The 11,428-nt window shown below is 46.3% G+C and overlaps 1 protein-coding gene across 2 annotated transcripts in view; it reads right to left on the bottom strand.

The window, feature by feature from the left end:
* Positions 1-8,977: 8,977 nt before the first annotated feature.
* The window catches only part of ADPGK (ADP dependent glucokinase), a 42,144-nt gene continuing 39,693 nt past the window's right edge, over positions 8,978-11,428 (bottom strand). Inside the window, exon 7 of one of the 2 annotated variants that reach the window (XM_046009915.1) lies at positions 8,978-10,444. In XM_046009915.1, the coding sequence (XP_045865871.1) occupies positions 9,890-10,444 (555 nt within the window). In that variant the 3' untranslated portion in view covers positions 8,978-9,889. The remainder of the gene's footprint in view (positions 10,445-11,428) is intronic. The other variant, XM_046009916.1, reaches the window with a different exon arrangement.

Raw genomic sequence — 11,428 nt, 5'->3', positions numbered from 1 at the left:
GTGATTACAAGTCTCCTCTTCCCTGCTTCCAAAAGTAGTTTGAAACGAGAGAAGGTACCTCACGGCCAAGTTCGTGCTTAGTGCCAGCATAGCTTCTGCTGCCGCCCTGAGGGATGGTGGGCCAGCAGTTTGCGTGAGGCCCAGTCCCCATTTTGCACTTAAGATGGCCTAATATCACCAAAATTTGAAGGTGAGGACAGACCTGCTGCCAAACCGAACTAAGGAGTTTTTTCTATTACGACTGGGTCTGTTTCGACATTGAAGCAGTAGCTGCAAGAGCAGAAAACCCTGTGGTTCTTGGGTCTCAGAGATCCAGGGCAGCATAGCGGCGGCAAGGGCCCCTCGGCAAGTGTGTGGCAGACCCGTGGTCTATGTCTGTGCCACTGAGAAGGCTCACCTCTGGCTCGATGTGGAGTCCGGTGTCCCTGTGACCGGAAGGTCTTGGTGAGAAGTAACAGGGTATAAACTAAGAGGAGAGGGGACTCTGGGAGAGATTTGGGAGGTCAACAAGAATTGGGGGCTGGATGTAGCAGGTGAGAACAGACCATCACGAGGGCACCTGCTGCTGGGGAGAGTTACACAGACCAGAGAAGAACATCGGGGGGACTCAGGTGCAGGGTTGTGGAGTCTAGTTGTAGACATGTTTGCCTTCACGACATCCAGAAGGTGACAATCAGATACTGGGACAACTAGATTTCAGGTGTGAAATCTGGCTTGAAGGAAAAGATGCAGGAGTAACTTGATTCGGTGATCGCTGAAACCATACATTTCAAAGGAGTCCCCCAGAAGAAAGCTAGGAACAAGATGGGGCAAGGGGGCGGACCAAAAACGGGAAACCAGTATTTAAAGGGAGAAGCAGAAGAGCTCACAAAGGAGATAGAAGCAAGTGACAGTGACCGAAGAGACAAACCTAGGACAGTTGTGTTCAGGGAGGCAGGAAAGGATGGGCTCAGGAAGGGATTGGTCTCCCTGACCGCTCCCAAAAGAGCGACACTATTATCCCCAATCCGTAAAGGAGGAGGAGGAGGAGGTTGGGAGAGGTAAAAGGAGTTTTCCAAGGAAAATGGCGGATCAGGATTTGAACCCAGGTCTGGATGCAGAGCTCTTGCTCTTACCTGTTATCCATGCATTCATGATATACCTTTTTCTTAAAAAAAAAACTTTTTTAGGGGCGCCTGGGTGGCTCAGTGGTTTAAGCCTCTGCCTTCGGCTCAGGTCATGATCTCAGGGTCCTGGGATCGAGCCCCGCATCGGGCTCTCTGCTCAGCAGGGAGCCTGCTTCCCCCTCTCTCTCTGCCTGCCTCTCTGCCTACTTGTGACCTCTCTGTCAAATAAATAAATAAAATTAAAAAAAAAAAACTTTTTTATATTTCTGAGCTACATGGTTCATCTGAATTTTTTCAAATTGTCCCAGATCTCCAAAAAATCTTCCAATGCATTTACTGAAGAAAGTCCACATATAAGCGGGCCTGCACAGCTCAAGCCCACATTGTCTGCGGCTCAGCTGTACTAGGTCGCACTGCCTGGTCTTTTGGGCATGTGGATTCGCAGCTTCTTGTTCACTCTGGTGAGAAAGGAGCTATTCTAATTTCTAATATGGGCGTTGCTCGTGTCATCACAATTTTTCACAGAATTAGGAAAATGAGGCAAACTACGTCATCACGGCACACGTGGTTTTAGATGGCTTGAACTGAGGCAGGAAAGTGCAAGTATGAACTAGCGTATGGGAAAAGTGCCCTTTTAACGAAGTAATGTTAGTATAAAACTGCATCCCAAAGACAGTAAAGCTTCAGGATGTATGATTATAATCATTTTGTTTTCGAGAAGGGGGGAGGGGCAGAGGGAGAGACAGAATCTTAAGCAGCAACACCTAGCATGGAGCCAGATGAGGCCAGATCTCAAGGCTTGATCTCAACGCTGAGACCATGACCTGAGCTGAAATCAAGATTGGATGCTTAACCCGCCTGAGCCACCCAGGCATCCCTAAGATTTTATTTTTTATTTATTTATTTATTTATTTATTTATTAAAAGACTATTTCAGAAGGAAAGGGAGAGAGAGTTTTTTTTTTTTAAAGGGTTTATTTATTTGACAGAGATCACAAGTAGGCAGAGAGGCAGACAAAGAGGAGGAAGCAGGCTCCCCGCCGAGCAGAGAGCCCGATGTGAGGCTCGATCCCAGGACCCTGGGATCATGACCTGAGCCGAAGGCAGAGGCTTCAACCCACTGAGCCACCCAGGTGCCCCAAGATTCTATTTTTTAAAGCAATCTCTATACCCAACATGGGGCTCAAACTCATGACCCTGAGATTAAGAGTTGCACACACTTCCGATTAAGCCAGTCAGGTGCCTCTGAAAATTAAAATTCTAAAAAATTTCAATTAGTACCCACCTCCCCTAAAGGGCAGGAAGGGAAGAACCAAGGAACAACAACAAAAAAGGATGGGAGAAAGACAAAATAAGAAATAAAATGTTAATGTGAATCCAATCAAGTCCGTAATTACATTAAAACGTTATTAGACTAAAAAGTAATTGGGGCGCCTGGGTGGCTCAGTGGGTTAAGCCTCTGCCTTCGGCTCAGGTCATGATCTCAGGGTCCTGGGATTGAGCCCTGCATTGGGCTCTCTGCTCAGCAGGGAGCCTGCTTTCCCCCACTCACTCTGCCTGCCTCTCTGCCTGCTTATGGTCTCTGTCAAATAAAATCATAAAAAAAAAATTTGGGGGGGGGGGGCGCCTGGGTGGCTCAGTGGGTTAAAGCCTCTTCCTTCGGCTCAGGTCATGATCTCAGGGTCCTGGGATCGAGCCCCACGTCGGGCTCTCTGCTCCGCGGGGAGCCTGCTTCCTTCTCTCTCTCTGCCTGCCTCTCTGCCTAGTTGTGATTTCTGTCAAATTAAAAAATTAAAAAAAAAAATTTGGACTGTACATTCCAATTAACAAGTCACTGAAAGCAGAAAGATGGAAAAAGTAGTACCATTCAAGCTACAGGTCTAAGTCTGGAGAGCTGTATTAATGTCTGCTAAAGAAGACTTCAAAACAAGGAGCATTACCAGAAATAAAGAGGGACATTTTTAAAGTTCAGTTCAGTAGAAGAAACATAACAAATATGTATGCACCTAATAGCATTACTTCCAAATACTTGAAGCAAAAATTGATAGTCAGATCCACAATCTTGGTTGGCTATGTTAGCACTCCCTCTTTCAGCAGTTGTTAGAATTAGACAGTAAGTATAAAAAGGACATACAAGCCACCTTGACTGAATGGACATTTACAGAACACTACAGCCAACAGCTACAGACTATATACATTCTCCACAAGTGCTCCTAGAACGTGCAGCAGGACAGACCACGACTGGGCCATGCCATTGGCCTCAAAGTGAAAAGACTGAAATTTACACAATCTGTTCCCTGACCACAATGAAATTCTATTAGAAACTGATAACAATTGTATGTTTTCTTTGGAGAAGTGTCCGTTGTCTTCTGCCCATTTGTTAACTGGCTTATTTGTTTTTTGGGGTGTTGAGTTGGAGAAGTTCTTTATAGATCTTGGATACCAGCCCTTTATCTATAATGTCATTTGCATGTATCTTCTCCCTAAACCAATCATCTAGTCAGTAAATGAACATAAGACATGAGCACTCACTTCTCCAGAGAAGACATACAAATGGCTAACAGACACATGAAAAAATGTTCAACATCACTCGGCATCAGGGAAATTCAAATCAAAACCACAATGAGATACCACCTCACACCAGTCAGAATAGCCAAAATTAACAAGACAGGAAACGACAGATCTCGGTGAGGAAGTGGAGAAAGGGGATCCTCCTCACACTGTTGGTGGGAATGCAAGCTGGTGCAGCCACTCTGGAAAACTGGAGGTTCCTCAAGATGTTAAAATTAGAGCTACCCTACGACCCAGCAATTGCGCTAGTAGGTATTCACAGCAAAGATACAGATGTAGTGAAAAGAAAGGCACCTGCACCCCAGTGTTCATAGTAGCAATAGCCACAATAGTCAAACTGGAAAGAGCCGAGATGCCCTTCAACAGATGAAGGGATAAAGAAAATGTGGTCCATATACACAATGGAACATTACTCAGCCGTCAGAAAGGATGAATACCCAACTTTTGCATCAACATGGATGGAACTGGAGGTGACTATGCTGAGTGAAATAAGTCAAGCAGAGAAAGACAATTATCATATGGTTTCACTCATATGTGGAACATAAGGAATAGCACAGAGGACCACAAGGGAAGGGAGGGAAAACTGCAAAGAAATCAGAGAGGGAGACAAACCATGAGAGACTCTCGACTCTGGGAACCAAACTGAAGGTTACAGAAGGGAGGGGGATGGGGGAGGGGGTAACCGGGTGATGGGTATTACGGTGGGCTTGTGTGGTGACGAGCACTGGGTGTTAACACGCAACTAATGAATCGTTGAACACTTACGTCAAAAGCTAATGATGTACTGTATGTTGGCTAACTGAATATAGTAAGAAAAAGAAGAAATTGTTAACAAGACATGTAGAAAACCCCTAAGTATTTAGACACTAAACACATACTTGTAGTAACTCATAAGTCAAGAAAGAAACCAAAAGAGAAAATATTTTGAATAATGAAAACAAATTACAATTTGTAGGACTCAGCTAAAAGCAGTGCTTACAGGAAACTTATGGCTATAAATGCTTCTATTAGAACATAAGAAAGGCAGAAAACCAGTGATAGAGGTTCCTACCTTAAACTAGAAAAAGAGCAAAATAAACCCTACAGTAACTACAGAGCAGACAAATATTGAAGATCTAAAAAGCTAGAAGTTCTATGGAAAAAAAAAAAAAATCCCCAGCTAAACTGATGAAGGAAAAAGACAAATCAGGATATAAAGTAACAGGAATGAAGAAGGGAACAGCATTATACATCCTACAGAAATAAGAAAGAACTAGGAACATTATGAACCATTTATAATCTGAAGCAATCTCTTGGCCCAGATGATTTAGCTGGCAAATTTTATTAAATTCAACTTTACAAAAATTTTTAGAAAATAGGAACAAAAGCTTCCCAACTTGTTTGTATGAGGCCAGCATAATCCTGATACCAAAACTGGACAAAGACATTACCGAATAAGGAAATGATACCCATTATTCTGCATGACCATGGGTATAAAAATTCTTAATATATTAGCAAATTAATATTAGCACATAAAATCTAGCAGAATATAAAAAGGTTACTACATACATCATGACTGAGTTGGGGTTATTCCAGAATAATTTTAAATTTAATTAACTCTTGGTTTACTGTTTGAAAATCAAAGGACTTTCATATGTTAACAAAATAAAGGAGAAAGTCCTATGACTTTAGTAGGATACAGAAAAAGCAATTTTTAAAAAGCTGTCATAAAACACGGCTAATCAGGCATAGGAAGGAACAACTACTTAACAAAAGGCGTCTATGGAAAAGGGGTGCAGTGACTATCACATTTACTTATAAAACACTCACCACCCCGCCGCTAAGATCAGGACCAAGGCAAGGTTGTCCACTTGTAAGTTTTGTTCAACGTTATGCTAGAAGTTCTAGTCAGTGCTACAAAGGCAAGAAATAAAAAGGTATAGACAGAAAATTTCACAAAGGACATGGTCACTTATGTAGGAAAACCCAAGGAATCCTAAAAATAAGTAAATAACAAGGGATAACTGGATCTGACAAAAATCCATGAGACTGTTACATACCACCAAGGGAGAGTTTGAAAAAGAAATTCAAAAAAATCCATTTATAAAACTGTCAAGAACTATTGATGTGAAATACTTAAAACACGTACCCTGAAAACTACAAAGCGTTACCGTGAAAAAGACCAAAAGGGAAAGCTAGGCCATGTTGACATGCTAGAAAACTAACTCTTGTTGAGGTAAAAATTCTTTCCAAATAGATCTATGGATCCCTATCACGAGCTCAACAAGATTTGGGGTAGAAAGTGCCAAGCTGGTTCTAAAATGTGAGGAAGGCGGGGTGCCTGGGTGGCTCAGTTGTTAAGTGTCTGCCTTTGGCTCAGATCATGGTTCTGGGATCCGTGGATCGAGCCCCACATTGGGCTCCCTGCTGAGCAGAAAGCCTGCTTCTCCCTCTCTCACTCCCTTGCTTATGTTCCCTCTCTCGCTGTGTCTCTGTCAAATAAATAAATATAATCTTAAAAGAAGGGGCGCCTGGGTGGCTTGTTGGGTTAAGCCTCTGCCTTCGGCTCGGGTCATAATCCCGGGGTCCTGGGATCGAGCCACACATTGGGCTCCTACTCATCGGGGAGCCTGCTTCCTCCTCTCTCTCTCTCTGCCTACTTGTGATCTCTGTCAAATAAATAAATATATTTTTTTAAAAATCTTAAAAGTGTGAGGAAGATACAAAGGACTTGGTGCATCCAAGGTGATCTTGAACAAGGCTGAAGGCCTTACACTCACTACCTCACTTCAGGGCTTGGCCAGAATAGCAATTATGTGACACTGGCATCAGGAGAGACCAATACAGCCGTAAACAGACCCACACTTAGCCAGTCACTGGTGATAAAGGCCTGAAAGCAATGCAGTGGGGGAAGGGAAGTCAGAGCCAGACCAACCAGACAGCTGTGTAGAAAACAGTGAATCTGATTCCAACCGAACACCATCCACAAAAAGTCACTCAAAATGGATTATAGACTGAAGTGTAAAACCTAAAACTGCGAAGCTCCTAGAAGGCATGACAGGAAGAGTTCAAGGCTTCAGACCCGTGAGCCAGGAAGAAAATGAGCATCTGTCTACAGACTGGGAACATATAAAGAACTCCTACAGCTCAGTAATAAAACTTACCACCCAAACAACAATGTATACAAAACACCCAGCTGGGGGAAAAAAGGAGTAGGCAGATTTGGACACTTCACAAAGATACATGAATGGCCAATAATCATGTAAAAAACACGATTCCCCATCAGGAAGATGCAAAGTTAGACTACAGTGAAATAGCATGACTTACCTTCAAGATGGCTCCCATTAAACACGGACACCGAATCCTGGTGCCAACGAGAGGCCACCAGAACTGTCACACATCATTAGTTGGAGTAAAACGGTTCAGTCACTTTGGAGGGACGGGAACATTCTGTACCTGGATAGGCATTTGGGTTAGACAGGTGTACACGTTTGTCAAAACCACCAAATGATACACTTAACATCTGTGTAGCTCCACTGTATGAAAATTTTTACCGACGACAAGACCCCAGAGTCCTTGTGGTAGCTTTTCAAGGTTTTAAAGTAGTACTAAAGAGACCCAGAAAATTGCCAGTTCGGTTTGGGAATTGTAACTGACAATGACTAAGCTTTGAAATACGTGCCGTGTACTGTACTATCTTGCACAGCACTCTCCTTTACACGTATACTAAGATCCCCGAGGGGCCACCGTGCACCCACTTCCTCGATGAGCAAAGTGAGGCTCAGGAGGATCATACGCCGTCATACGACACCGCCGTCCCAACACCCTGCACAGAATGTGAGTTTCCTCCGATGAGCTCCCCTTCCCACTAGCCAGAATAAAAATGCAAACTGAGTCTGCATGATGGGGGGCACTGATCTGGGGCCAAACTGTCCTCTCAACAGTGTGGCGTGGCTGGCGCTTTCCTCAGGGCATTAAACCATTTCAAGCAAGTATGAGTGAGTGTTAATAGCATCGGTAGGAAGGCTCATTTCTCATCAGGCCCCCTCTTCTAGTCCAGTCGATTTCCCAACCTCCGACCAAGTCCCACGCGGAAAGCTCTGTACCACACAGCTCCGGGCGCAGGGTGGAGGCCCGAGGCCGTACCTGCTGCTTATCCTGGCGGCTCACTTCTGCAAAGCCTCTCCCAAGTGCGGGAGTCCCAGCTTCCTGCTGAAGCTTAGCTGCCTTCTCGAAAAGGTGGGATGTTCAGGGGGGGCTCTGTGCGCATTCCTGACTCCGTGCAGCTCATTCAGGCACAAGTAAAGCTTCTCAAGATGGGAAGGAATACTTGCCCTGTACGCACCATGCACTGGGATACTTTGTGTTAACCACCAAACTGACTATAAATACTTCAAGACCCAGCTTTTGAAAAATAGTGCTCTAAGGTATGTGCTGATTACATGTTCCTGACATTCCCCATGCAAACCAGGGGACCATATACACTAAGGGGAGGGGGAGCAGACAGCTCGGAGCCGGACTAAGAAAAAGCCCCGTGGGAAACACCTCAGTATGCTCACAGTTGTCTTGGGTTTATGTAACAGAAGTGAGGAGTTATTCCAGCTCTTCTTGGAAAAACAAAGCTCTTCCCACTTCAGCCTTTCTAATACAAATAGGCTAGGAGCTTGGTGTTTAATTATTTTTAATGGAGCCTGGAGGCAGAGACTGATGAGGTAGCAGCCAGAAATACCCCTAATAAGCGACTTCCTTTGAATTTCAAGCTCTAGGTTTAAATTCTCTTTGAAGGAGTGATCAAGCCTTTCCTTCTTACCCACAGCGGGCGGGGGAGGCCATACATGAGAACCCGAGGTAGTTTTGCGGTTCCAGAAGCTGCTAAGAGCCAGGTATGAACTGATTACCCCTGACCCAAGTCAGCCTGCCAGCAGCTGCCGCGTTCACCGCTCTTTGAACAACTGAGAAGGCCCACTGCGCTCTTCCAAACGGCTGTTCCACAGTGGCTTGGCTACTCTGTCTTGGTACTACTGTCTTGTCACCTCAAACCAACAGACGACAGACCTATAGCTCGGGCCCAGCGATGGGGAAAAGATAAATACCTCAGGAGCAGAGCAACATAGAACTCACGTCCTAGTCAAGATCAGAAATGATTTTACTTTTCCGGCTCCAGAGTGGGGCTGGGAGAGAGAGACTCAATCACAAGCAGACTTAGGATTCCTGAAATGTAAATTGTTTTTTAATATATTTAAAAGCACACAGAAGTCTCCTTGACTTATAAAAAAATAAATACATAACAAGACAGATTTATTCATGATTCTGGGGCTCTGATGAGGTAAAACTTTTTAATGGATGTGGTGTGTCATGTAACACAGACATGATCTGTTACACACGCAGAAGCATATTCCAGTTGTAAAAGCAAATTCCTTCAAGGATCAGAACGAACAAAGATCAGTCTTCCACTGTGGAAAGTGTATCCAGAGCCGGGGGGTGAGACTGGGCCCAGGCACGGTGGGCTCTGACCAGTCTACAACCCCGGGAGGCAGTGGGGGCAGAAGGCAGAGCCTGGCAGTCCCCAAGGCCACCCCACAGGCGAGCCAGGCTTCTGAGTAAAGGCAGAAAATGAAGGCCTTCCTCAAAGGCGGCACGGAGCCTCAGCTGCAACTATGAAGCCACAGAAACGACTGTTCTGTCCTGACTTCGGGCTCTGTCTGCACTTTGAGAGCAGAAGACTAAGAAGGTGTGCTCATTAAGTATTTTCGTTGTAACACTGAATGGAAATCGTGATCCTGCCCATGAGCACGGAGCGGAAAGAGAACACGAGACCCTTGTGCTGGGCTTCACAGGGGCTGGGAGCCCAGGAGAGCAAGTGCACGCTTCCGCGCTGGGCCCCGGGGGAAGTGCTTTCTTCAGCAGATACGCTCTCCACGAGTCTGGCCTGAAATACTTGACAATGCTGCACAAAATGAGGAATGGCAATCAAGTTTTACCCCTGTAACACACAACATAAACCCCCCCAAATCCAGTCTCGTTAGTAGATAGCTAAATTCTGATTAAAACCTGAAATGTTTCTGTGTAATCGTCAACAGGCTGGAATGTATCTGATACAGTTGAATCTGTTGTTTCTTTGGCTATCTATCCTTCAATTAGATCTAGAAACTGTTTGGACACCCCTCCATCCTATGTTTCCTGTAATTTAAACTGGGTAGCTCTCCTTCGGAAAAATTACCCACAGCCACTTTCCTAGGAGTGAGGGCGGACTTCTGAGTAGAAGAGGCCTTCGGCGGAAATGGCATCTCCAAGGCCCACTGTTCGAATGGGATCTTTACACACCAGTACTGGTGTGAAGTGGAAGGATATGCCCTCCCTGTGCCACTTGGCTACTGGCTCGTTGGGGTTTATTATGATCCTCGAGCCCGCCTCCGAATGGGAGGTCATGAACTCACGGGGTGCCCGCAGGGACACTCGACTGGCATCGATGGTGTCTGTCGCACAGGCCTGTGTCCCAGCCACGCGAGCGCCTGCGGCCACAGCTGCCAGCTGATTGACCCAGTGTCCGTCCACAGTCGCCAGGATGTGGTAGACTAGCGTGTGGAAATGGATCCTGGTGAGGTCCGAGGCTCTGCTTTTACTCCTCCCGTGTTCCTTCAAGATCCAAAAGAGGATGTCACTGACCATGCCCACGTCGGGGATTCCATTCCAGGAAGAGAGAGAGGAGTGAGGGCCAGATGCCGCCTGGCTGAGGAACAGCAGCTCCTGTTCGTTCAGGCCCAGAGAAGTCACCGCAGGAAATACCTGCTAACAGAAACACAACGGAGGTCTCTTTCTGATGGACACCTCGTTCCCAAGAGACCCGAGGACACAGCCAGTGACTGTAGTCACTGTAGGGAAGGCAGGGAAGGCAGGCCGAACGGTGTTGTTCTTCCTTCCCATGAGACTCCCTGCCCCAGAAGTGATGGTCACAGGTACTGCTTTGGCCATGACACCTCTAACCGTCCCTTCATTATCCCTTGGGATAAATCCGGAAAGCGCAGTGACACCGCCGTGGACTGGGTCTTCTGCTTTACTCACTCAAAGGGCTGAGAGGCACCTGCTTCCTATTTCTGTCCATGGCACCTCGCTTGAGACTTTGCACACACAGCAGACCCTTGCCTACAGGTGGGACATGCTTCCGAACGCCGGCAGGCACCGGGCCAGCGGAGCAGAGAAGGCCCTGGCAGCATACAGGCTCACGTGGTTCCGTGTACATGCCAAGAAGCAGGGAGAAAGGTCTCCTGTTAGAGCTAAGATTTTAGGCAGGCGTGGGTTAGGGAAGGCTGTGTCCAGTGCTGGCGGGCGCATGCGGTACTGCACTGGAGCCGCTGAGCCGGTTTCAGCCTTAAGGGGAACTGCCATGTCCACGGCCTCCTGCTCTCTGACCTGGCGCTCCTCTCCTCGGAGCCAGAGCACTGCACACACGGGGAAGCGAAGGGCTATGTGTGGGTGCGTGCGGCTTTGCTAGCGTAAGAGCTCTTCCACTTAGGGCATGCACCGTGCCAGGCCCTGAGCGGGTGGCTTTTGCTCATTCCATTCTTACCATAACCCCCAGAGCAGGAGGAATCGCCTCCATTTACCAGCTATGGGGACCGAGGCTCAGAAAGGTTAAATAGATACACAGAAAATGAAGTAAGCACGGCTTTTTTAAAAAGTGGAAAGGTAACCTTAAAGGGGAAATGCAAATTAAAACCTCTACCGAGAGAGACCAAGCGTGAACCCTGACATAAACGGCTGAGTGTGGGCGGT

Source organism: Meles meles, chromosome 6 (genome assembly GCF_922984935.1).
Source record: "Meles meles chromosome 6, mMelMel3.1 paternal haplotype, whole genome shotgun sequence".
NCBI classification, from domain to species: Eukaryota; Metazoa; Chordata; class Mammalia; order Carnivora; family Mustelidae; genus Meles; species Meles meles.
The sequence above is the reverse complement of the archived record's forward strand: the minus strand, read 5'-3'. Positions and strand labels throughout refer to the sequence as shown.